This window comes from Salmo salar, chromosome ssa01, assembly GCF_905237065.1.
Source record: "Salmo salar chromosome ssa01, Ssal_v3.1, whole genome shotgun sequence".
Classification (NCBI taxonomy): Eukaryota; Metazoa; Chordata; class Actinopteri; order Salmoniformes; family Salmonidae; genus Salmo; species Salmo salar.
The window spans coordinates 19618125-19644225 of NC_059442.1; the positions used below are offsets into that span (position 1 = coordinate 19618125).

Consider the following 26101-nt stretch of genomic DNA (forward strand, 5'->3'; position numbering starts at 1 on the left):
GTTCTTCCCCGGCAGGCTTCGATATCTGTCCAATACCTGGTCCCCTGGGAGGCACTCTTCTCCTGCCCTTAAATCCTCCAAAGCCCTGGATATTCTCCTCCTTATCTCCTCAAATGTCCAGAGGTCCATATCGCGCTGCTTGGTCCCTTGGTGGCGGGTGATTCTGTCACGGCTGTCGAAAGGATCGGACCAAAGTGCAGCGTGGTTGTAGTGCCACATTTTATTAATTCCGTGAAACTTTGCAAAACATAAATAACTGGATTTACAAAACAACAAACCATGATGCAGAGAGAAACAAACACTACTCAAAAGATAATCACCCACAAAACCCAAGAAGAAAAACCCTTACTTAAATATGATCTCCGTTCAGAGGTAACGAGGACGAGCTGCCTCCAATTGGAGATCAACCCCCCCCAAAAAAAACATAGAAATAGAAAAACTAGAACTAAAACACATAACACCCCCTGTCACACCCTGACCTACTCTACCATAGAAAATCACATCTTACTATGGTCAGGACATGACACACTTTCAAGTAAATTGGTTTTGCAAAAAGTATGAACACAATATCTATCATACATACTTCACAAAATAATGTTGTCATTTTTGGATATAACATCATACTCGGAAACAAGTCAATGTAAGGGTTAAAGACAAAGCATATTCACCATGCAGGGTATATCCCTCAGGTTAATGTCAGGCAGCTCATCATACTGTAGCCACACATTTACCTTCCAGAGAAAAATATAACATTTACAGGAAAGAAACAAGTGAATGCTCCATGTGATGAAGATACTGTAGTAGGTTTCATACTTTAACTATATTTTCACAGTAGTTAGCTTGTAACAGGAATGCCAGGAATGACGGAGAGTGAGATCATCAGTCTTCTTAGCCAACACAAGCCAGTCATGTTAGTCACTAGTCACCTTTCCAGAAACAAGTGTTGTCGCTTGCTATAGACCTCCCTCGGCCCCCAGCTGTGCCCTCGATACCATATGTGAATTGATTGCCCCCCATCTATCTTCTGAGCTCGTGCTACTAGGTGACCTAAACTGGGACATGCTTAACACCCCAGCCATCCTACAATCTAAGCTTGATGCCCTCAATCTCACACAAATTATCATGGAACTTACCAGGTACAACCCCAAATCTGTAAACACAGGCACCCTCATAGATGTCATCCTAACTAACTCGCCCTCCAAATACACCTCTGCTGTTTTCATTCAAGATCTCAGTGATCACTGCCTCATTGCCTGCATCCGTAATGGGTCTGCGACCAAACGACCACCCCTCATCACTGTCAAATGCTCCCTAAAACACTTCTGCGAGCAGGCCTTTCTAATCGACCTGGAATGACAATGACCTCATCCCGTCAGTAGATGATGCCTGGCTATTCTTTAAAAGTGCCTTCCTCACCATCTTAAATAAGCATGCCCCACTCAAAAAATGTAGAACTAGGAATAGATATAGTCCTTGGTTCACTCCAGACCTGTCTGCCCTTGACCAGCACAAAAACATTCTGTGGCGTTCTGCATTAGCATCGAATAGCCCCCGTGATATGCAACCTTTCAGGGAAGTTAGGAACAAATATACACAGGCAGTTAGAAAAGCTAAGGCTAGCTTTTTCAAACAGAAATTTGCATCCTGAAGTACTAACTCAAAAAAGTTCTGGGACACTGTAAAGTCCATGGAGAATAAGAGCACCTCCTCCCAGCTGCCCACTGCTCTGAGGCTAGGAAACACCGTTACCACCGATAAATCCACTATAATTGAGAATTTCAATAAGCATTTCTCTACGGCTGGCCATGCTTTCCACCTGGCTACCCCTACCCCGGTCAACTGCCCGGCACCCTCCACAGCAACCCGTCAATGCCCCCACCATTTCTCCTTCACCCAAATCCAGATAGCTGATATTCTGAAAGAGCTGCAAAATCTGGACCCATACAAATCAGCCGGGCTAGACAATCTGGACCCTCTCTTTCTAAAATTATCTGCCGAAATTGTTGCAACCCCTATTACTAGCCTGTATCATCTGAGATTCCCAAAGATTGGAAAGCTGCCGCGGTAATCCCCCTCTTCAAAGGGGGTGACACTCTAGACCCAAACTGCTACAGACTATCTATCTACGCTGTCTTTCTAAGGTCTTCGAAAGCCAAGTTAACAAACAGATTACCGACCATTTCGAATCCCACCGTACCTTCTCCGCTATGCAATCTGGTTTCAGAGCTGGTCATGGGTGCACCTCAGCCACGCTCAAGGTCCTTAACGACATCATAACCGCCATAGATAAGAGACATTACTGTGCAGCCGTATTCATCGACCTGGCCAAGGCTTTTGACTCTGCCAAAAAGAATGTGGTGATTGACAGACTCGACAGCCTTGGTTTCTCAAATGATTGCCTCGCCTGGTTCACCAACTACTTCTCTGATAGAGTTCATTGTGTCGAATCGGAGGGCCTGTTGTCCGGACCTCTGGCAGTCTCTATGTGGGTGCCACAGGGTTCAATTCTCGGGCCGACTCTCTTCTCTGTATACATCAATGGTGTTGCTCTTGCTGCTGGTGATTCTCTGATCCACCTCTACGCAGACGACACCATTCTGTATACTTCTGGCCCCTCGTTAGACACTGTGTTAACTAACCTCCAGACGAGCTTCAATGCCATACAACTCTCCTTCCGTTGCTTCCAACTGCTCTTAAACGCAAGTAAAACGAAATGCATGCTATTCAATCGATCACTGCCCGCACCTGCTCGCCCGTCCAGCATCACTACTCTGGACGGCTCTGACTTAGAATACGTGGACAACTACAAATACCTGGGTGTCTGGTTAGACTGTAAACTCTCCTTCCAGACTCACATTAAGCATCTCCAATCCAAAATTAAATCTAGAATCGGCTTCCTATATTGCAACAAAGCATCCTTCACTCATGCTGCCAAACATACCCTCGTAAAACTGACCATCCTACCGATCCTCGACTTTGGTGATGTCATCTATAAAATAGCCTCCAACACTCTACTCAACAAACTGGATGCAGTCTATCTCAGTGCCATCCGTTTTGTCACCAAAGCCCCATACACTACCCACCATTGCAACCTGTACGCTGTCGTTGGTTGGCCCTCGCTTCATACTTGTCGCCAAACCCACTGGCTACAGGTTATCTACAAGTCTCTGCTAGGTAAAGCCCCGCCTTATCTCAGCTCACTGGTCCCCATAGCAGCACCCACCCGTAGCACACGCTCCAGCAGGTATATCTCACTGGTCACCCCCAAAGCCAATTCCTCCTTTGGTCGTCTTTCCTTCCGGTTCTCTGCTGCCAATGACTGCAACCAACTGCAAAAATCTCTGAAGCTAGAGACTCATATCTCCCTCACTAGCTTTAAGCACCAGCTGTCAGAGCAGCTCACAGATCACTGCACCTGTACATAGCCCATCTGTAAACAACCCATTTATCTACCTACCTCATCCCCATACTGTATTTATTTATTTATCTTGCTCCTTTGCACCCCAGTATCTCTACTTGCACATTCATCTTCTGCACATCTACCATTCCAGTGTTTAATTGCTATATTGTAATTACTTCGCCACCCTGGCCTATTTATTGCCTTAACTTACCTCATTTGCACTCACTGTATATATACTTTTTGTTTTATTTTGTTCTACTGTATTATTGACTGTATGTTTTGTTTATTCCATGTGTAACTCTGTGTTGTTGTATGTGTCGAATTGCTATGCTTTATCTTGGCCAGGTCGCAGTTGCAAGTGAGCACTTGTTCTCAACTAGCCTACCTGGTTAAGTAAAGGTTCAATTAAATAAATAAAAATATATAAAAAATGATATAGCCGTCATCCTCACTGCACTGCAGACAAAGCAAACCCCCTCTATTGTCACTGTGCTGTTTCAACTGGGAGACACAAAAACATTCTTCAGAAACATAAAAATGCTTTCAGATTTTGTTCCATACCTTCCTCATATACTTAATTTACACTGAACAAAAATATCAACGCAATATGTAAAGTGTTGGTCCCATGTTTCATGAGCTGAGATAAAAGATCACAGAAATGTTCCATACGCAGAAACCAGGGAAGCTCATCTGCATGCCCGTCGTCCTCACCAGGGTCTTGTCCTGACTGCAGTTTGACGTCGTAACCGACTTCAGTGGGCAAATGCTCACCTTCGATGGCCACTGGCATGATGGAGAAGTGTGCTCTTCACGGATGAATCCCGGTTTCAACTGTACCGGGCAGTTGGCAGACAGCGTGTTCGGCGTCGTGTGTGCAAGTGGTTTGTTGATGTCAACGTTGTGAACAGAGTGCCTCATGGTGGCGGTGGGGTTATGGTATGGGCAGGCATAAGCTACGGACAACAAACAGAATTGCATTTTATTGATGGGAATTTCAATGCACAGATACCGTGACGAGATCCTGAGGCCCATTGTCGTGCCATTCATCCACAGGTATCACCTCATGTTTCAGCATGATAATGCACGGCCCATGTCGCAAGGATCTGTACACAATTCCTGCAAGCTGAAAATGTCCCAGTTCTTCTATACTGACCAGACATGTCACCCATTGAGGATGTTTGGGATGCTCTGGATCGACGTGTACGACAGCTTGTTCCAGTTCCTGACAATATCCAGCAACTTCGCACAGCCATTGAAGAGGAGTGGGACAACAGTCCACAGGCCACAATCAACAGCCTGATCAACTCTATGCGAAGGAGATGTGTCGCACTGCATGAGGGAAATGGTGGTCACACCAGATACTGACTGGTTTTCTGATCCACACCCCTACTTTTTTTTTAAGGTATCTGTGACCAACAGATGCATATCTGTATTCCCAATCATGTGAAATCCATAGATTAGGGCCTAATGAATTTATTTCAATTGACTAGTTCCTTATATGAACTGTAACTCAGTCAAATCTTTGAAATTGTTGCGTTTATATTTGTGTTCCGTGTAGCTTTAAAGGAGTTCATAACTTTACTCAGTAGTTTTGATAAGCACACATGTGAACAGGGGCTACCAAAATGTTTTGTTATGCATCAAGCGCATGACAGAGCACAAAACTGAAATAAAGGAGATTAAAACAGTGCTCACGGGTGTCACCAAGTGGTTTAAAAAAAGGGACAAGTCAATTGAAATAAAGGACATTTGTGCAGATATTATTCTACAGAATATACAGAATATACCAAAACCATTGAAATCGTAGATATTAGGAACTGTTTTATGCACTTAGGTATACAGGCATTTCAGATACACTGAGTGACACACAAAGTGCAAATTAAATAAAAAAGATATGCTAGGGTAACTTTATATTAGCGATGTCCTTTATACAAATAATGTAAAAAATAGCCTTTTCTTGTGTGCATTACCTTTTATTTGAGTACTTTTGAAATCCTTAGATATACCGTGAGCTCCAAATGTATTGGGACAGTGACATCTTTAATTTGAGGGTAATTTCATCCATATACGGTGAACCGTTTAGAAATTACAGCACTTTTTGTACATAGTCCCCCCCATTTACAGTTCTATTGGGCACAAAATAACTATGCACTATGTACAAAAATTGATGTAATTTCTAAACGGTTCTCCTGATATGAAAATAAATAAATACCCTCAAATGAAAGCTGACAGTCTGCACTTTAATCTCATAGTCATTGTATCATTTAAAATCCAAAGCGCTGGAGTATAGAGCCAAAACAACAACAAATGTGTCAATGTCCCAATACTTTTTGAGCTCACTGTACGTTCAAAAGTGCATTGACGACATCTGGTTTTGCAAGTCAAAATGCTATTTTTAAAAATACAGTACAGAACGTGAGATATAGCCTAAGGCAACTTGTGAACATGCGCACACAGAGGGCAAATAAAGCGAACAAAAGTGTATAACACATTGGTGGAAGTGCTAGAACAAGACCAAACTCTTAGTCCACAACCAGCACATGAATACAAAAGTGAAATAATTGACTAAATTAACAAAATATAAAAACTAATATTTAGTGGTTGTGGCATTCTAAATTTAGAGAATGAGAAAAAAAATATCTAAAACCTCCAAGGCAGAAAGATTGAGAAAGATCTCAAAACAAATGTAAAACTTTACTGATTCACCGAACATGGAAAAGTATAGGCTATATAAAAATCATAAAAATTAAGATTCATTTAAAATAGTAATAATTACTTCTCAATGAGCCAGTGCATATGAAAAGGGGAAAAGATATAAGAATGCCATAGAAATGTAAAAAGACGCAAATATATATGAAATGACAGCCTTTTGTGTACATCTTAGTCATCTCCATACAAAGCTAGTGTCACAGAGAGGTCAGAGCCAGAGAAGAACAACAAGCTGAGCCACTTCTTTCAATACTAGCACCTCTACAACAGCCCTGGGGAGGGGACAGACATCTGCCACAAGACAGGAAACACCTCAAGTCGTCTGAGGTGTTACTGCAAGTCATCCAACTTAACAACACCAACAACACTCTGATACTTCCTGGATGTCACACTAAGAGCAGAAATTAAACTTAGGCACAGATCTAGGATCAGCTTGTCCTCCTCAAATCCTAACTTTAAACATTGGGGAGGGGAATACAAAACTGACCAAAGATCAATCTCTAGAGGAAACCGCATTTTATTTTGGATGTCAACAGCTACAGTAGAAGATGTTACAGGGCCTCCAGGCTTCCCTTGTTCAACGAGTCCACTGTTCGTCTAGCAGAATAGAATAACGTCTTTGCGAGACATGCGTGCAAATGAACTGAGCTGTTAATGAGACATCTTGCACAATATTATTGTTGTACTGAACGCGGCAGAGTATCTTAACTGTACAGCGCATTGGGGAGCAAGGACCTGAGGGGAGACCTGCTGTGTGCAGTCTGCTGCTGACTGTGGATCAGTTGAGGATCTACAAAACATTCATAATAGTATGGCTTTCCTCTTTGGCCAATGATCCAAGAACAGTTTAAGAGCAACAGGGAAGTGTTAACAAACGGCCAGTCTCTTTAGCTGCTCATCCGAAAACAGTTGATGAGTAATATAAAGCATTCATTACAAATATGGTAGGCATATTTGGCTGCAGCCGATCCCAAAACCGCTGAGGGTCAACAGAAGAGACATCACAAAATGGCCACTTGACAGACAGTGTCTTCGGCTGCTGCTGATCTGAGGACAGTTCTAGGGCAACAGGCACACACCAGGAGGCATTCTAACTCGTCTGTTGCTGACTCTGGATCCGCTCCAGCTTGTTCTTACAAATGTGGAAGTAGGTGGAGAGACTCTTGTTCTCGTCCAACAGTTTGGTGTGTTCCTGAATCAGACGGGACGTGTTCTGCTGCTGCCTCTCATCCTGGTGCAGCTCAGAGATCAGCTCCTTCCTACACATCACCACCACAAAGGGAGAGAGAACATGTTTAGCGTTTAGGTAGCCTATATTCACTGTAACTGTACAATAAATGACTACACAGTAAAATACTAATTCTAATGAATTTACTCATGTTATTAAGAGTAACTGGTATCACAACAGATACAACAAGTAAACCAGTAAGTCATTAGTCACACAAGAGAACAGTGCCATCTGAGGTACAGTGTCTGCAAATTGGATGAACATCTTCTCTCAAAGCATAGGGAATGCTGGATAAATATTTATTTATTTGAAATTGTGCAGGATGAAATCTCGAGATGCACCATCTCTTTTTCAAGAGTACCCCCCCCAAAAAAACTGTTCCAAGAATAATATGCAATTACTGTTTAATAATAATAACAATTAAATAATAATAATAAAAAACAGAAACTTACATTTACACTATAAAAAGTTGTTAACTACTAATAGGCCTAAAACTAATAAAAACTACTGCTACAACTACTAAGAACTAAATACCTATAATTAATATACATAAATAATGTGACTTAAGTGACTGTGAATATATACCGTGCCTTCAGAAAGTATTTATACTCCTTGACATATTCCACATTTTGTTGTGTTACAGCCTGAATTCAAAATTTGTATTTATTTATTTCACCTTTATTTAACCAGGTAGGCTAGTTGAGAACAAGTTCTCATTTACAACTGCGACCTGGCCAAGATAAAGCAAAGCAGTTCAACACATACAACAACACAGAGTTACACATGGAACAAACAAAAGTAGAAAAGGTCTATATACAGTGTGTGCAAATGAGGTAAGATAAGGGAGGTAAGGCAATAAATAGGCCATGGTGGCGAAGTAATTACAATATACCAATTAAACACTGGAGTGATAGATGTGCAGAAGATGAATGTGCAAGTAGAGATACTAGATACTATAAGATGTACTGTACAGTTGTGGCCAAAAGTTTTGAGAATTACACAAATATACATTTTCATAAAGTAGAGATACTGGGGGGAAAAGGAGCAAGATAAATAAATAAATACAGTATGGGGATGAGGTAGTTGGATCGGCTATATTACAGATGGGCTATGTACAGGTGCATTGATCTGTGAGCTGCTCTGACAGCTGGTGCTTAAAGCTAGTGCGGGAGATATGAGTCTCCAGCTTCAGTGATTTTTGCAGTTCGTTCCAGTCATTGGCAGCAGAGAACTGTAAGGAAAGGTGGCCAAAGTAGGAATTGGCTTTGGGGGTGACTAGTGAGATATATCTGCTGGAGCGAGTGCTACGGGTGGGTGCTGCTATGGTGACCAGTGAGCTGAGATAAGGCGGGGCTTTACCTAGCAGATACTTGTAGATGACCTGGAGCCAGTGGGTTTGGCGACGAGTATGAAGCAAGGACCAGCAATGGTGGGTAGTATATGGGGCTTTGGTGACAAAACGGATGGCACTGTGATAGACTGCATCCAATTTGTTGAGTAGAGTGTTGGAGGCTATTTTGTAAATGACATCGCCGAAGTCGAGGATAGGTAGGATGGTCAGTTTTACGAGGGTATGTTTGGCAGCATGAGTGAACGATGCTTTGTTGTGAAATAGGAAGCCGATTCTAGATTTAATTTACACTCTAGATTTAGTTTACACTCTAACCAGACACCTAGGTATTTGTAGTTGTCCACATATTCTAAGTCTGAACTGTCCAGAGTAGTGATGCTGGACGGGCAGGCAGGTACAGGCAGCGATCGGTTGAAGAGCATGCATTTAGTTTTACTTGCATTTAAGAGCAGTTGAAGGCAACGGAAGGAGAGTTGTATGGCATTGAAGCTCGTCTGGAGGTTAGTTAACACAGTATCCAAAGAAGGGCCAGAAGAATACAGAATGGTGTCATCTGCGTAGAGGTGGATCAGAGAATCACCAGCAGCAAGAGCGACATCATTGATGTATACAGAGAAGAGAGTCGGGCCGAGAATTGAACCCTGTGGCACCCCCATAGAGACTGTCAGAGGTCCAGACAACAGGCCCTCCGATTTGACACAATGAACTCTATCAGAGAAGTAGTTGGTGAACCAGGCAAGGCAGTCATTTGAGAAACCAAGGCTGTTTAGTTTGCTGATAAGAATGTGGTGATTGACAGAGTCGAAAGCCTTGGCCAGGTCAATGAATACGGCTGCACAGTAATGTCTCTTATCGATGGCGGTTATGATACCATTTAGGACCTTGAGCGTGGCTGAGGTGCACCCATGACCAGCTCTGAAACCAGATTGCATAGCGGAGAAAGTACGGTGGGATATCGAAATTGTCGGTAATCTGTTTGTTAACTTGGCTTTCGAAGACCTTAGAAAGGTAGGGTAGGATAGATATAGGTCTGTAGCAGTTTGGGTCTATAGTGTCTCCCCCTTGGAAGAGGGGGATGATCGCGGCAGCTTTCCAATCTTTGGGAATCTCAGATGATATGAAAGAGGTTGAACAGGCTAGTAATAGGGGTTGCAACAATTTCGGCAGATAATTTTAGAAAGAGAGGGTCCAGATTGTCTAGCCCGGTTGATTTGTAGGGGTCCAGATTTTGCAGCTCTTTCAGAACATCAGCTATCTGGATTTGGCTGAAGGAGAAATGGTGGAGGCTTGGGCGAGTTGCTGTGGGGGGTGCTGGGTAGTGACAGTGTTTCCTAGGCTCAGTGCAGTGGGCAGCTGGGAGGAGGTGCTCTTATTCTCCATGGACTTTACCGTGTCCCAGAACTTCTTTGAGTTTGTGCTACAGGTTGCAAAATTCTGTTTGAAAAAGCTAGCCTTAGCTTCCCTATTGGTTCCTAACTTCCCTGAAAAGTTGCATAATGCAGTTCGCCACAGGATGGTTTTGTGCTGGTCAAGGGCAGTCAGGTTTGGAGTGAACCAAGAGCTATATCTGTTCCTGGTTCTACATTTTTTTTTAATGGAGCATGCTTATTTAAGATGGTGAGGAAGGCACTTTTAAAGAATAACCAGACATCCTCTACTGACAGGATGAAGTCAATATCATTCCAGGATACCCCGGCCAGGTCGATTAGAAAGGCCTGCTCGCTGAAGTGTTTTAGGGCGCGTTTGACAGTGATGAGGGGTGGTCGTTTGACCGCAGACCCATTACGGATGCAGACAATGACGCAGTGATCGCAGAGATCTTAGTTGAAAACAGCAGAGGTGTATTTGGCGGGCAAGTTGGTTAGGATGATATCTATGAGGGTGCCCGTGTTTACAGACTTGGGGTTGTACCTGGTAGGTTCATTGATAATTTGTGTGAGATTGAGGGCATCAAGCTTAGATTGTAGGATGGCTGGGGTGTTAAGCATGTCCCAGTTTAGGTCACCTAGCAGCACGAGCTCTGAAGATAGATGGGGGGCAATCAAAAATGGATTCAACAGATTTTTTTCTCACCCATCTATACACAATACCCCATAATGACAAAGTGAAAACATGTTTTTAGAAATGTTTGCAAATGTATTGAAAATGAAATACAGAAATAACTCATATACATAAGTATTTACCACCCCTTTTCTATGACACTCCAAATTGAGGTCAGGTGCAAACGATTTCTAGAGTTTCCAAGAACACAATGGTGTTCTTTGAAAAAATATGGAACTACCCAGACTCTGCCTAGAGCTAGCAGAAGGAGTTCAGTCAGGGAGGTGAGCAAGAACCCAATGACCACTGGCTAAGATGGGAGAACCTGCCAGAAGAAAAGTCTCTACAGCACCAATCTGGGGTTTATGGGAGAGTGGCCAGACGGAAGCCACTCCTGAGAAAAAGGCACATGACAGCACACCTGGAGTTTGCAAAAAGGCCCTTGAAAGACTCTGAGATTATCAGGCAAAAGATGATGTGGTCTGATGAGACACGAATTGTACAATTTGGCCTGAATGCAAAGCACTATGTCTGGAGAAAAACAGCCACAGCTCTTGACCAGTCTCCCTACTGGGAAGCATGGCGGTGGCAACATCATGCTATGGGGATGCTTTTCAGTGGCAGGAAATGGAAGACGGGTAAGGATAGAGGGAACAATGAATGGAGCCAAATACAGGCATATACTTGGATAAGGACCTGCTTCAAAGTGCAAGCAACTTTATACTGGGGCGACGATTTACGTTCCAACAGGACAATGACCCTAAGCATACAGCCAAAGCAACACTGTAATGGCTTCCGCAAAAGATATGAAAGTCCTTGAGTTGCCTAGCCAAAGCCCAGACTTGAATCCCATAGAAAATCTGTGGAATGGCTTGAAGATTGCTGTTCACTGCCACTCCCTATATAATTGAAAAGATCTTGAGAACATCTGCAAGGAAGAATAGGAGAAAGTCCCCAAATTCAGATGTACAAAGCTGATACAGACATACCCAAGATGACTCAAAGCTGTAAATTTCCTACAAAGGTGCTTCTACAAAAAAAAGTATTAACTCAGGGATGTGAATATTTACAGTACCAGTCTAAAGTTTGGACAAACCTACTTATTCTAGGGTTTTTCTTTATTTTTACTATTTTCTACATTGTAGAATAATAGTGAAGACATCAAAACTATGAAATAACACATATGGAATCATTTAGTAAGCCAAAAAGTGTTAACAAATCAAAATATATTTGAGATTTTTCATAGTAGCCACACTTTTCCTTGATGAGCTTTGCACACTCTTGGCATTCTCTCAACCAGCTTCATGAGGTAGTCAAATAAAGAAAAACCCTGGAATGAGTAGGTGTGTCCAAACCTTTGACTGGTACTGTATGTAAAAAATATATATTTCTGTATTTTACTTTCTTTTAAATTTGCTAAAATGAAAAAAACATGTTTTTTACTTTGTGATTATGGGGTATTGTGTGTAGAGGGTGAGAAAAAAAAGCTATTTAATCGATTTTGAATTCAGGCTGTTCGACAACAAAATGAATAAGTCAAGCGGTATGAATACTTTCTGAAGGCACTGTATATATGGTAATATGTGACATACTTTCTTTGGGTGAGAAGGGCGATTTCAGTCTGCACTTTAAGGTACTCCTGGGCCATTCTGCAGTGCTGCTCAAACACAGCCATGGACTCTTTGGAGTTAGAGAATGGGGCCAGGGGCTAAACACAACCCAGAAACACACATCACCGTCATGCACTTACAATTTATCACATTGTTCTTATTGTACATTTCTTAACTTCTTTAACATATTTCCTATTTCAAGTAGAGGACACATAAAATCCCCAAAAAGGAAGTAAGTAAGCTTTTAGATAGTGTGTCAAATGTGACTGGTTGGTTATCAGCATCAATAGGATTTAGTATCAGTCAGCATTGAAGATGAATGGAGAAAGAACTCCCCATTCCTGCAGTACCTGCAGCTGGTGATCCAGTGTCAGATAAGCCATGGGGATGGAGCTGTCCAAACCATTCATATCTGAAGACATAGAAAACGTACTGGTAAGTATGACATGTTAACTGTATGTTGTACGGTACTGCCCCCTGGTGAACACTGCAGTGACATATTGTGTCAGACATACAGTAGATTCCGTTCATATAACATCTTTTGTAAGCTGGCTCTATTACGACAACCAAAACTAAATAGGGCCCATACCTGTGGGACTGATAGGCACCCTCAGCTCTGGCCCCGATTGGCCAGCACATTGCCCTTTGATCTCAGTGGGGGCAGGACTCTGGGTATGCTCACGATCAGGCAGGCTCTCCACACTAGCCCTTCTGGACGAGGGCAGGCTGGAGCGTAATGTTCCCCCCTGAGAAGGAACATGAACAGCATGAACATTGGTATGGATGAGATAACTTAATACTCCAACTATATCTGCATCACCTTTGATGGTTTGAACTGAAGTGGAAATCTAGCTTCAATGCTTTTCAGGGTGTCATCTCTCCCTTGACAGTTTGTTCTGTGTTCCATGTTGCTTTCAGTTCGGTAGCTGTTGATAGTGTTGTCTGCATAGGAACCTACAGAAGAGACGATGGCGTTTTCAATCTGTTTTTACAGAAACTTCTGCAATAACAGAATCTTCTGAATTTCATGAATATGCATTTTGAAAGCAATTACTACATAGCACAATGTTAGTACAATGTAAAGTGATACTTGTCAACAACTGTTTTTAAATCTATGGGACTGGCCTGTGCTTGTGGCTGAGGATGAGCCACTCCTACTGTTGCCTGGACACTGGTGAGGGTACTGGAGAGGCTCATCAGACCCTGGGAAGTACTGCATACACATGGAGGAAGAGTACACAATGCTAACAGGAATCGCAGATCTAAAATCAAACTCCCATAAACTGTGGAACAGACACCATTTGATAATAACTAAGAAATAAGTTGTTAAATTGCAGGTTTTTACTAACATCTATGGGTTATTATTAGTGCTGTGAATGTGAAGTTCTGACCCTGGGTCTGTGGGGTTTTCCAGTACTGTACCTTCATGAGGCTTGCCATGGTGTTCCTGACCTCCTCCATGGAGGGCCTCTGGGCAGGGTCTTTGTCCCAGCAGTGTGTCATCAGATTCTCAATGGGTTCCGGGAGGTCCTTTATCATGGGGGGCCGGGTCCCTGATAACCCATACAAGAGAATGGCATGTCACTGGGGGAATATCAATAGCCTAAAGTGTCTTCCTCTACTCATCTTCTTTCCTTCATCTAACAACTAGGTAAGATTTTCTTTCAAACTTATATTCCACTTCACTACACAGACATTTTGCGGTTTCGGTTTTATTCCTCTGTGTGTATGTAACTACACTAAGTGTCTATGGCTCGGTAACCTCTTACCTCTGTGCACGGCCCACATGATGCAGAAGGCCGATCCTCCAATCTCGTCAAAGGGCTTTCTACGAGTGATCCCCTCCCACAGGATGATGCCCCAGCTGAACACATCACACTTCTCACTGTAGTTACTGCCTGGACAACAAGAGTCACAGAGAGATACAGGTGAGTGAAGGAATACAGGTTAGAGTGAGATCATAGATTGTTCTATTGGCGAAACAGAGAGACTTAGTGCTTGGTCCATTTTGGTCTTCTGCTTTTGAATGAAAGGAGGAAAACCCCTTGCTAAAGGTTACTTGCCTTCAAACACTTCTGGTGCCATCCAGGCTGCACTTCCTTTGCTGTTGGTCATGTGTGTCTGGATGTCACAGGCTGTCCCAAAGTCGCAGATCTTCAACACTGTGCCACCCTGTACAAGTAGCAGACTGAAACACATTGCTATGGTTTAGGTTCAGAGAGTACAACCTCATTAACCTCTAGAAGTCTAAGCTGTTGGGGGGAATTGTTTTACGAAGGTGGTCTTAACATGGATCATTTAGCTATTTGATTTTGAATTTTGCCTTTACTACTACCACTACCACTACTACTACAGCCCATAGAAACACACTGAATAACACAGAAATAAAAAAAGACTGTCAAACAAATAAATCATAAGCAGTAAGGTTTTGAAGTGTCTGTCCTATATCTAGGATATATAAGAAAGCTCAGAAAATATTTTAGTTTTTTTTCGACACATATTTAACCCCTTATTTTTGTTGGCACAAAACTACCTCCATTTGTTTGTATGGGTTACCTTCAGACGAGTACCATGACACTTGCGGGGGTCATAGAGCAAACGTGAGTCTCTCCTTTCCATAGTGGGGTCATATTAGTTTGTAGCGCAAATGGTTCAGACGCTACAGACAGAAGTTGGCACATCAGCGTTACTGACTTCAGATGAGTCCAGTGACACTTGTGGGGGTCATAGAGCAATGAGAGTCTCCCCTTTCCATAGAGTGGTCATAATAGTTTGACGCTATAGACATTTCGGACGCTACTGACATTTTAGTGAGACTACCGATTTTCGGGATGTCTCATGATCTGAAAAACACAGCTGTAGCTCGGCCACTTTCCACCCCAGATGCAGAAGGCTGACATTGGCGGATGCAGTGGATTGAGACGCAGCCTATGCAAAAAAACTGATATCTCTAGCTTAAACTGAAGGATTCTGATGGGATTTTTTTAAATGTTACTTAGATGTGTTAATAGACTCTTCAGGATTAAATATACAGTACCATTCAAAAGTTTGGACACAGGTACTTATTCAAGGGTTTTTCTTTATTTTTACTATTTTCTACATTGTAGAATAATAGTGAAGACATCAACATGTAGTAACCAAAAAATGTGTTAAACAAATCAAAATATATTTTATATTTTAGATTCTTCAAAGTAGCCACCCTTTGCCTTGATAACAGCTATGCACACTCTTGGCATTCTCTCAACCAGCTTCACCTGGAATGCTTTTCCAACAGTCTTGAAGGAGTTCCCACATATGGTGAGCACTTGTTGGCTGCTGTTCCTTCACTCTGCGGTCCAACTCATCCCAAACCATCTCAATTGGGTTGAGGTTGGGTGATTGTGGAGGCCAGGTCAGCTGATGCAACCCTCATCACTCCCCTTCTTGGTCAAATAGCCCTTACACAGCCTGGAAGTGTGTTGGGTCATTGTCCTGTTGAAAAACAAATGACAGCCCCACTAAGTGCAAACCAGATGGGATGGCGTATCGCTGCAGAATGCTGTGGTAGCCATGCTGGTTAAGTGTGCCTTGAATTCTAAATATATCACTGACAGTATCACCAGCAAAGCACCCCCACACCGTCACAGCTCCTCCACCATGCTTCACAGTGGGAACCACACATGCAAAGATCATCCGTTCACCTACTCTGTGTCTCACAAAGACATGGCGGTTGGAACCAAAAATCTCACATTTAGACCAAAGGACAGATTTCCACCAGTCAAATATTTCTTGGCCAAAGCATGTCTCTTCTTCTTATTGGTGTTGTCATGATGTTGGTACCATCAATGCGATGACGATTATTTTATCAAATTATTTAACTATGTTTAATTATTATGGTGATTAAACTAATCATGCAACAATTAACTCATTAGCAATCTTGGGTAACCACGGAAAAAGTTTGTTTAATGAATTACCGTTTCCAAAATTAACTCTACAGATGTAATTTAATTATCATTATTACCAGTCTCATTCTGAACGTCGTTGACTTCAAATCTGCACCAACGCTAGTCTCCAGGATGAATCAGTCAGCGATACACAAATTGGCTTAATTATTTATTTACTAACTAAATAAATAACACAGGATTACATAAACACACACACAGGATAGATTATACATTGGTTACTAACATGATGCAATGAAATGTCCCGATGGACTAACCCGATATGATGGCTGGTTACACAATTTATCATTTTTTATTTAACCTTTTTTAAACTAGGCAAGTCAGTTAAAAACAAATTCTTATTTAAAATGACAGCCAACAGGGGAACAGTGGGTTAACTACCTTGTTCAGGAGCAGAACGACAGATTTTTACCTTGTTAGCTCGGGGATTTGATCCAACAACCTTTCGGCTACTGGCCCAACGCTCTAACCACTAGGCTACCTGCCACCCCAATGAAAGGGGACGGGGAATGAAAGAGCGGGAGGAGGAGAGACAAAGGAATTCAACTATCGTACATACAGTTGAATAATATGGTCATTGTAAACATGGATATTTAACACCCTAACAACCGCTCATTCGGATTTAGAAATACAAAGTACATATTTACGCTTGTATGTCTTTGTCGTCTCACTCTGGTGAAATCACTCGATCAGTCTGTGGAGAGTAATTCATCAGATAGTCTCTGGTTGTGTAAGTCTCTGGTTGTCCACCAGAGGTCACCATGTCCTTTGTAGTTGTAGTAGGTTGGTCTCTGAGTGTCTGATGGAACGCATCTTTCAGATGTGTACCACGGGGTGTTCAGCGGGCCTTATTCAACACTCTGTTTGTTTAGAATAGATACCCTAGAGCAGGTATTCCCAAACTGGGGTACGTGCAATGCCGTCGGGCGTTGGCCAAATTAAAATGTGATTCACATTTGTTTTTGTATTATTATTTCTTTTTTTTCCTTCACATTTTCAAACAGTATATTTATATTTTCCAATGGGGCTATACATTTGGGTGAGTTTTTTCTCTCTCCTGAGTAGCCTCGTTTCACTGGCAAAAATCAAATTAAACTATATAGTGTTCAGCGAAATAACAACACAATGTCAAATATAGGTAGCCTATTCAAATAATTAACATCCAATCACATTAACCGTTACTCTCTCGTGGGAAATCTTCACTCTTGCACAGACATTTAGAAACGAAACATGACAATTTTAAAAAATAAGCCACGGGAGTTTGAGTGAGAATAAAGACGACTTTCGAGTAGTCGCAAAGCAACAGATACCATTTTTGTATAGATTTTTGAAATTTAACTAGGCAAGTCAGTTAACAGTGGGATAACTGCCTTGTTCTGGGGCAGAACAACAGATTTTTACCTTGTCAGCTCGGGGATTCGATCTAGCAACATTTAGGTTACTGGCCCAATGCTCTAACCACTAGGCTACCTGCCACCCCATTAACCGAGTGGCTAGGACAGGCAAGCCCCATACTATTGTAGAGGACTTAATTCTTCCTGCTTCCACGGATATGGCTGGGTCAATGCTGGGGGAAAAGGCCAAAAAAACTATACAGACAATATCTTCATCAAACAACACTGTTTCACAACGCATCAGTGACATTGCAGGAGATGTTTTGAAACAATTACTGCTTCGCATTCAAGCCAGTGAATTATACGCATTACAGCTGGATGAGTCAACAGAAGTGGCGGACCTGGCACAGCTCCTGGTAAATGTCCGTTATGTTTATGGGGGGTCAATTAAGGAAGACACCCTCTTCTGCAAACCACTGAAAACCAGAACAACATGAGAGGATATTTTTAAAGTACTGGGCATCTTTGTGATATCAAATGGACTTTGGTGGTCAAGATGTGTTGGTATCTGTACTGATGGTACAAAAGCCATGACAGGGAGACATAGTGTAGTGGTAACGCGCATGCAAGCAGTTGCTCCCGACGCCACTTGGGTACACTGCAGCATCCACCGAGAGGCTCTTGCTGCCAAGGGAATGCCTGACAGCTTGAAAGACGTTTTGGACACTACAGTGAAAATGGTTAACTTTGTTAAAGCAAGGCCCCTGAACTCTCATGTATTTTCTGCATTTATGCAATGATATGGGCAGCAACCATGAAATGCTTTTACAACATACAGAAATGTGCTGGTTATCAAGGGGCAGAAATGTGAAATGTGCTGGTTATCAATTCTTTTTTTGCTGAGTTTAGGATTACAGGGACTCTCCACAACTATATTCAATGTGCGGGACAAAATTGAGGCTATGATTAAGAAGTTGGAGCTCTTTTCTGTCTGCATTAACAAGGACAACACACAGGTCTTTCCATCATTGTATGCTTTTTTGCTTGCAAATGAACTCAAGCTTACGGACAATGTCAAATGTGATATTGTGAAGCACCTGAGTCAGCTGGGTGCGCAATTACGCAAGTACTTTCCCGAAAAGGATGACACAAACAACTGGATTCGTTATCCCTTTCATGCCCTGCCTCCAGTCCACTTACCGATATCTGAACAAGAGAGCCTTATTGAAATTTCAACAAGCGGTTCTGTGAAAATTGAATTTAAATCAGAATCCACTGCCAGATATCTGGATAGGGCTGCGCTCAGAGTTTCTTACCTTGGCAAATTGCGCTGTTAAGACACTGATGCCATTTACAACCACGTACCTATGTGAGAGTGGATTCTCGGCCCTCACTAGCATGAAAACTAAATACAGGCACAAACTGTGTGTGGAAAATGATTTAAGACTGAGACTCTCTCCAATACAACCCAACATTGTAGAGTTATGTGCATCCTTTCAAGCACAACCTTCTCATTAACCTGTGGTGAGTTATTCACAATTTTTGATGAACAAATAAGGTTTTATATGCAAGATGGCTAAATAAAGAGCAGAATTATTGATTATTATTATATTATTATTTGTGCCCTGGTCCTATAAGAGCTCTTTGTCACTTCCCACGAGCCGGGTTGAGACAAAAACTCACACTCATTCCTATGTTTAATAAATCATATAGTGTGTGTATAGTGTCGTATAGTGCGTGTGTGTGACAGGCTTACGATGATGGCAAAAAACAACATTTGAGAGTGCGCTGACCCTGGTGCTAGAGGGGGTACGCATAAAAAGTTTGGCAACGACTGCCCTAGAGATACCTATAGTGGTGAGAGAAATTTGTTCTTTGTCTCTCGTCTTCAGTCCAGTTTCCTAGGCTAACATTGCATAAACAGCTGCAGACTGAATGCTCCTGTGTAGTCTTCTTTGAGTTTCAGAGGGTCTTACCATTTTCTGGTATTGTAGTTTCAAACCATTTTGCCATATCCAGCTTGCGCTGTACTTTGGCTGGTCTTTAGTTTTAAACCATTTTTCAGCAGTGTAGTCACCTCTTCACGCTGTCTGGTCTGGTAGAGATGTTCTTGTTCTCCATTGAAAGTTTCCGAGTTTCTAACCATTTCGTACCTTTCAGCTTACGCTGTCGGTCACGCTGGTCTAATGTAGTCTAACCATTTTACACGTCCGGCTTACCGTCCGTATACTGGTCTGTTGAGATTCCAACCATTTCAACATGTGGATGGTACTCACGTTCTCCGGTCGAATGTAAATGTTGTTAGCGGTTCTTTTATGCCTTTACCGTGGAGGGCGGTTCCATAACGGTGCTACAAGGTCTGTGCTCACGTGGGCGTGGTTACTAACTGGGTAAAACCTTACATGAACAACAACTCTCATTTAGAAGGCTAAAATCACATTTCATCTTCTCACAAATAGTTTCATATTTAATCATATATGTTCTACAACATTTAGATGTAAATCTGATAACTGGGACATATACATTTATAGAGTTACCGTTATTTGGTTATACCATCCTTAAAGATATCACAAACAACAACTTATTTGACATGATTATTGTTTCGAGCCCCACCAACTGTTTCCCACATAATTTTTGTTAGGAATATTGTGTCATTATCCACATTCGGATGTTGTAGTTTGGCGGGAGAAATCTCCTTGTAACAAAAGGGTTCTTTCCCCTCAATCCTGCAGAGCCCAAAGGCAGAGATTCTGCAAGGTAACCTCAGCAAAAAAATAAATGTCCCTTTTTCAGGACCCTGTCTTTCAAAGATAATTCGTAAAAATACAAATAACTTCACTGTAAAGGGTTTAAACACTGTTTCCCATGCTTGTTCAATGAACCATAAACAATTAATGAACATGCACCTGTGGAAAGATCATTAAGACACTAACAGCTTACAGACGGTAGGCAATTAAGGTCACCGTTATGAAAAGTTAGGACACTAAAGAGGCCTTTCTACTGACTCTGAAAAACACCAAAAGAAAGATGCCCAGGGTCCCTGCTCATCTGCGTGAACGTGTCTTAAGCATGCTGCAAGGAGGCATGAGCGACTGCAGATGTGGCCAGGGCAATAAATTGCAATGTCCGTACTGTGAGATGCCTAAAACAGCGCTACAGGGAGACAGGACGGACAGCTGATCGTCCTCGCAGTGGACGACCACGTGTAACAACACCTGCACAGTATCGGTACATCCGAACATCACAACTGCGGGACAGGTACAGGATGGCAACAACAACTGCCCGAGTTACACCAGGAATGCACAATCCCTCCATCAGTGCTCAGACTGTCCGCAATAGGCTGAGAGAGGCTGGACAGAGGGCTTGTAGGCCTGTCGTAAGGCAGGTCCTCACCAGACGTCACCTATGGGCACAAAACTACCGTCGCTGGACCAGACAGGACTGGCAAAAAGTGCTCTTCACTGACGAGTCAAGCTTTTGTCTCAACAGGGGTGATGATCAGATTCGTGTTTATCGTCGAAGGAATGAGCGTTACACCGAGGCCTGTACTCTGGCACGGGATCGATTTGGAGGTGGAGGGTCCGTCACGGTCTGGGGCGGTGTGTCACAACATCATCGGACTGAGCTTGTTGTCATTGCAGGCAATCTCAACGCATGCGTTACAGGGAAGACATCCTCCTCCCTCATGTGGTACCCTTCCTGCAGGCTCATCCTGACAAGACCCTCCAGCATGTCAATGCCACCAGCCATACTGCTTGTTCTGTGCGTGATTTCCTGCAAGACAGGAATGTCAGTGTTCTGCCATGGCCAGCGAAGAGCCCGGATCTCAATCCCATTGAGCATGTCTGGGACCTGCTGGATTGGAGCGTGAGAGCTAGGGCCAATCCCCCAGAAATGTCCGGGAACTTGCAGGTGCCTTGGTGGAAGAGTGGGGTAACATCTCACAGCAAGAACTGGCAAATCTGGTGCAGTCCATGAGGAGGAGATGCACTGCATTACTGGTGGCCACACCAGATACTGACTGTTACTTTTTATTTTAACTCCCCCTTTGTTCAGGGACACATTATTCCATTTTTGTTAGTCACATGTCTGTGGAACTTGTTCAGTTCATGTCTCAGTTGTTGAATCTTGTTATGGTCATACAAATATTTACACGTTTGCTGAAAATAAACGCAGTTGACAGCGAGATGACATTTCTTTTTTTGCTGAGTTTATTTACGACCGTCATAAAACTGCCCAACTCCATCCCTCTCCCCCTCTGTGGGAGAGAAGAGGGCTCTGTAGACCTGCCCCACTGTAACCTGATCCTTCGGATCCGCACAGGAAAGTCATGAGTGTCCTTTAGTTGTGGTTTCTTTGCAGCAATTTGACCATGAAGGACTGATTCACACAGTCTCCTCTGAACAGTTGATGTTGAGATGTGTCTGTTACTGGAACTCTGTGAAGCATTTATTTGGGCTGCAATCTGAGGTTCAGTTAACTCTAATGAACTTATCCTCTGCAGCAGAGGTAGCTCTGGGTCTTCTTTTCCTGTGGCGGTCTTCATGAGAGACAGTTTCATGATAGCGTTTGATGGTTGGTTTTTGGAACTGCACTTGAAGAAACTTTAAAAGTTCTTAATTTTCTGAATTCACTGACCTTCATGTCTTAAAGTAATGATGGACTTTGTTTATTTGAGCTGTTCTTGACATAATGGACTTAGTATTTCACCAAATAGGGCTATTTTTTGTATACCAAACCTACCTTGTCACAACACAACTGATTGTCTCAAACACATCAAGGAAATAAATTCCACAAATTAACTTTTAACAGGCACACCTGTTAATTGAAATGCATTCCAGGTGACTACCTCATGAAGCTGGTTTAGAGAATGCCAAGTGTGCAAAGCTGTCATCAAGGCAAAGGGTGGCTACTTTGAAGAATCTCAAATAGAAAATATATTTTGATTTGTTTAACACTTTTTTAGTTACTACAAGATTCCATGTGTCATTTCATAATTTTGATGTCTTCACTATTATTCTACAATGTAGAAATTAATAAAAATATAGAAAAACCCTTGAATGAGTAGGTGTGTCCAAGCTTTTGACTGGTACTGAGGTTATATATATATATATACACACACACACACATTTTATAAGTACTGTAAACAGATTGCAAAATTATGGTAACTTTGCCACAATTCCCTGGTTTTCCAGAAATCCTGCTTGGAGGACTCCTGAATTTTCTGCTTATTCCCTCGTAATTCCAGGAATCTTCCCACCAGGATTTCTGGAAAACTGAGGAAATTTGGGAAAGTTCCCGGAATTTTGCAACCCTGAAACAGGCAGTTAAGCAACAGCACAAACAAAAGGGCCATACTTGGGTGGTTTGAGGTCTCTGTGAATGAGGGCCTTGGGTTTCATGGCGTGGAGATAGGATACACCCTGAGCACACTGCAGACACCAGCTCATAGCGTGGGATGCACTGTACTGGGGCAGAGGCTCAGCTCCATGCAGCACTGGGAATGGGACAGACAACAGACAGAGGGAGGGAGACAGACAGACAGACAGACAGACAGACAGACAGACAGACAGACAGACAGACAGACAGACAGACAGACAGACAGACAGACAGACAGACAGACAGACAGACAGACAGACAGACAGACAGACAGACAGACAGACAGACAGACAGACAGACAGAGAGAGAGAGAGAGAGAGAGAGAGACAGAAAGTCGGGTGGGGCGCACAGAACAGACAATATTAACATGGTAACTGGCACAGACCCTCAAAGATCATGATTGAACAACAACATACAGTAAGAATCACTTGCACAAGACACCACACGGAACTACACAGAAATATAGTGGGAGATTGATACACTGTTAATTGCATTTCGACTAAGATGAGGGATTCAAGCTATGGTTGGCAAATAGACGTATGAACAATACACTTATTGAAATAGGTAAGAAATTACATGAAAGAAAATACTGTTGAAATGAAACTGAATTGATTTCTTACCATTGTATAAGGAGCCACCCTCAGCATATTCCATAACAAGACACACCTGTGTGAGAATGTTACAATCATTTTGATAAAAAGGGAAAAACACTTAGTGTATGAGATTGCAAATGTGGTGTCAATATAGAGGAAAATCTGTAGGCCTAGTAATGAATAATAAATAACTAATAAATGAATAATTACACATGGGCCTAAAGTATATAATTGAACACCAGGCAAATCATACTAAGACGACAACTCTCCTGAATGTACTTACTGGATTATCACATGAGCCATAGAGCTTGACAATATTTGGGTGATTTACTCTAGAAAGCTGGCGGAGCTGGGTGAAAAAGAGACATGGATAAGTGAACTCACCATCTTAACATTCATGTATTGCTTCATTTACATTGTAATTGGATATCATTTGACTGCTGCTACCTAATATCAAAAGAGTCCATAAATGTTAGTGGGAATTTTTATATTGGGATAACAAAACTTATTTCAACAATAGACTAGACCCAAAAAACAGGGTTAGACGAAAAACTATGCTTTACAGCAGGTAAGGAGAGGATGTTCCTGTACCTCTACTACAAAAGCTTTCCTTTCAGATTCACTCTCTATGGTCTTGATGGCCACATCTTTGCCTTTCCATTTGGCCTTGAAGACAACTCCAAATGTCCCTCTGCCAACAACCTGGAGAAACACAAAAAACAAATGTCACACATATAAAACACAACAGCTCTAGTCTAGTAACATGCTTTCAAGGAAAATGTTGTGTTTTCACAATCATGTATATAAACCCTGGATTGCTGATGCTATGTATTGGCCAATGATAGGCTTTGATGCTGCCAGAAGAAGCAGTCATCCATAGGAATTAATGGAATTCTACAGTATTAAATGTTAATGTTTAATTAATTAATCAATTAAATGTTTAAGGTAAAAAATATACAGTACCAGTCAAAAGTTTGGACACACCTACTCATTCAAGGGTTTTTCTTATTTTATTTTTTACTATTTCCTACATTGTAGAATAATACTGAAGATGTATAAAATGTATAAAATTATAAAAATAAAGAAAAACCCTGGAATGAGTAGCTGTCCAAACTTGACTGGTACTGTATTTTTTTATACTTTAAAGAAAATGTTTTTATATTTTGTTTAATGTTTAGCTTAGATAATATAATTTGAAACTATGCATTAAGGTGTCTGTTATAGAATAAATATGGAAAAAACAAATGAAGACATTAATAAATGCATTTCTATAACTTCCAAAATATTTTTTACAATGGTGGGGTAGTGCCAAGATGGAGGCGCGGTGGAATATATAAATAGTGTATATATAAATAATTGTGTTTTCATTTCTGTCCCTTCTGTGAGTCCTGGACAACAGGTCCCCTCCTAGGTTATAATCTGACATGTTGCTGAGTGGTGGTCGGTCTCATAATTTTCTGTATAATCTACTTAAGCAATAAGGCCAGAGGAATTATGGTATATGGCTAATATACCACGGCTAAGGGCTGTTCTTAAACTCGAAGCAACGCGGAGTGCCTGGACACAGCCCTTAGCCGTGGTGTATTGGCCATATATCACAAACCCACGAGGTGCCGTATTGCTATTATAAACTGGTTACCAACGTAATTAGAGCAGTAAAAATACATGTTTTGTCATACCCATGGTATAAGGTCTGAAATACCATGGCTGACAGCCAATCAGCATTCAGGGCTTGAACCACCCAGTTTATAAAAATCATTAGATAATGCTGGTGTTTTGAAAGAGGTAGCCTATCTTGGCTCCATAGTTGAAACTGGCACAGAAGTGACATGGATGATCACAACACTAAACTTCTATTCAACAAGGTTACTGTAATTTCCCCTCACAAAAGGCTATCATACGACACTTACCTCTTCAACTTCTATGTCCTCATATTCTATCTCTTCGAAGGGATAGCCAGGAGGTGTCTCAAGCATCTTGAAGGCTGTAAGGATTCCGCAGAGCAAGCTAGAATACAACAACAGACTGTATTAGCATACTGTCTGCCGTTAAACTGACCAGTCAGTCATTTAGACACAGGATTTACTGTCATGTTGAAGCCCTAGATATTTCATGCCACAAACTGGGTTGCACAACCCCTCCATAATAATTTCCATTCGCTGTTGAAACATACATCAGGAAGTATGAAGCTGTCCACTCCGGCGAGCCGCTGTTTCGAACACTCAGGACGAAGAGTTACATTGTATCAAAAGCGATAAACTTGGACAAGCTGTTTATCATCATTATGTATGAAGTTTTGTTACATCCAACGTGGAAAAATCAAATGGCATGAACAGCAAATTAGAACGAGTTTGAACATGTCAGAGTCAAAACAAATGCCGTTTGTTCCATGGTTTGCGCAATGAAATGTTCGCAGCCTTGGGGTGCATTCAAGAACAGTACACGGTTCATATTATGCAAAAGCCGGTGCGGTCCTCTCAAGATGCATCCCAAGTTTAAACCCCGTGTGAAAAGGC

At 41.9% G+C, this 26101-nt stretch overlaps 1 protein-coding gene across 1 annotated transcript; it reads right to left on the bottom strand.

Moving 5' to 3' along the window:
• Window positions 1–5201: 5201 nt before the first annotated feature.
• LOC106572417 (mitogen-activated protein kinase kinase kinase 7) lies at window positions 5202–26020 on the bottom strand. The gene is made up of 15 exons (XM_014146607.2): window positions 25759–26020; window positions 25496–25592; window positions 24177–24287; window positions 23869–23934; window positions 23613–23658; window positions 22972–23110; window positions 14402–14526; window positions 14108–14236; window positions 13761–13891; window positions 13464–13551; window positions 13159–13292; window positions 12928–13084; window positions 12689–12750; window positions 12321–12436; window positions 5202–7368 (listed from the first exon to the last, which is right to left on the bottom strand). The coding sequence occupies exons 2-15, from the start codon at window positions 25559–25561 to the stop codon at window positions 7200–7202; spliced, it is 1539 nt and encodes a 512-aa protein (XP_014002082.1). The 5' UTR covers window positions 25562–25592; window positions 25759–26020; the 3' UTR covers window positions 5202–7199.
• Window positions 26021–26101: the final 81 nt, after the last annotated feature.

What these genes read in the sequence shown, in the direction of transcription:
- LOC106572417 (XM_014146607.2), bottom strand. Translation starts at nt 25,561, where the DNA reads ATGCTTGAGACACCTCCTGGCTATCCCTTCGAAGAGATAGAATATGAG. An exon ending in GGCACCAGAAGTGTTTGAAG is followed by an intron (nt 14,237 to 14,401) that starts GCAAGTAACCTT and finishes CTTGTTGTCCAG; the next exon opens with GCAGTAACTACAGTGAGAAG. An exon ending in TTCAGTTCAAACCATCAAAG is followed by an intron (nt 13,085 to 13,158) that starts GTGATGCAGATA and finishes GTTCCTTCTCAG; the next exon opens with GGGGGAACATTACGCTCCAG.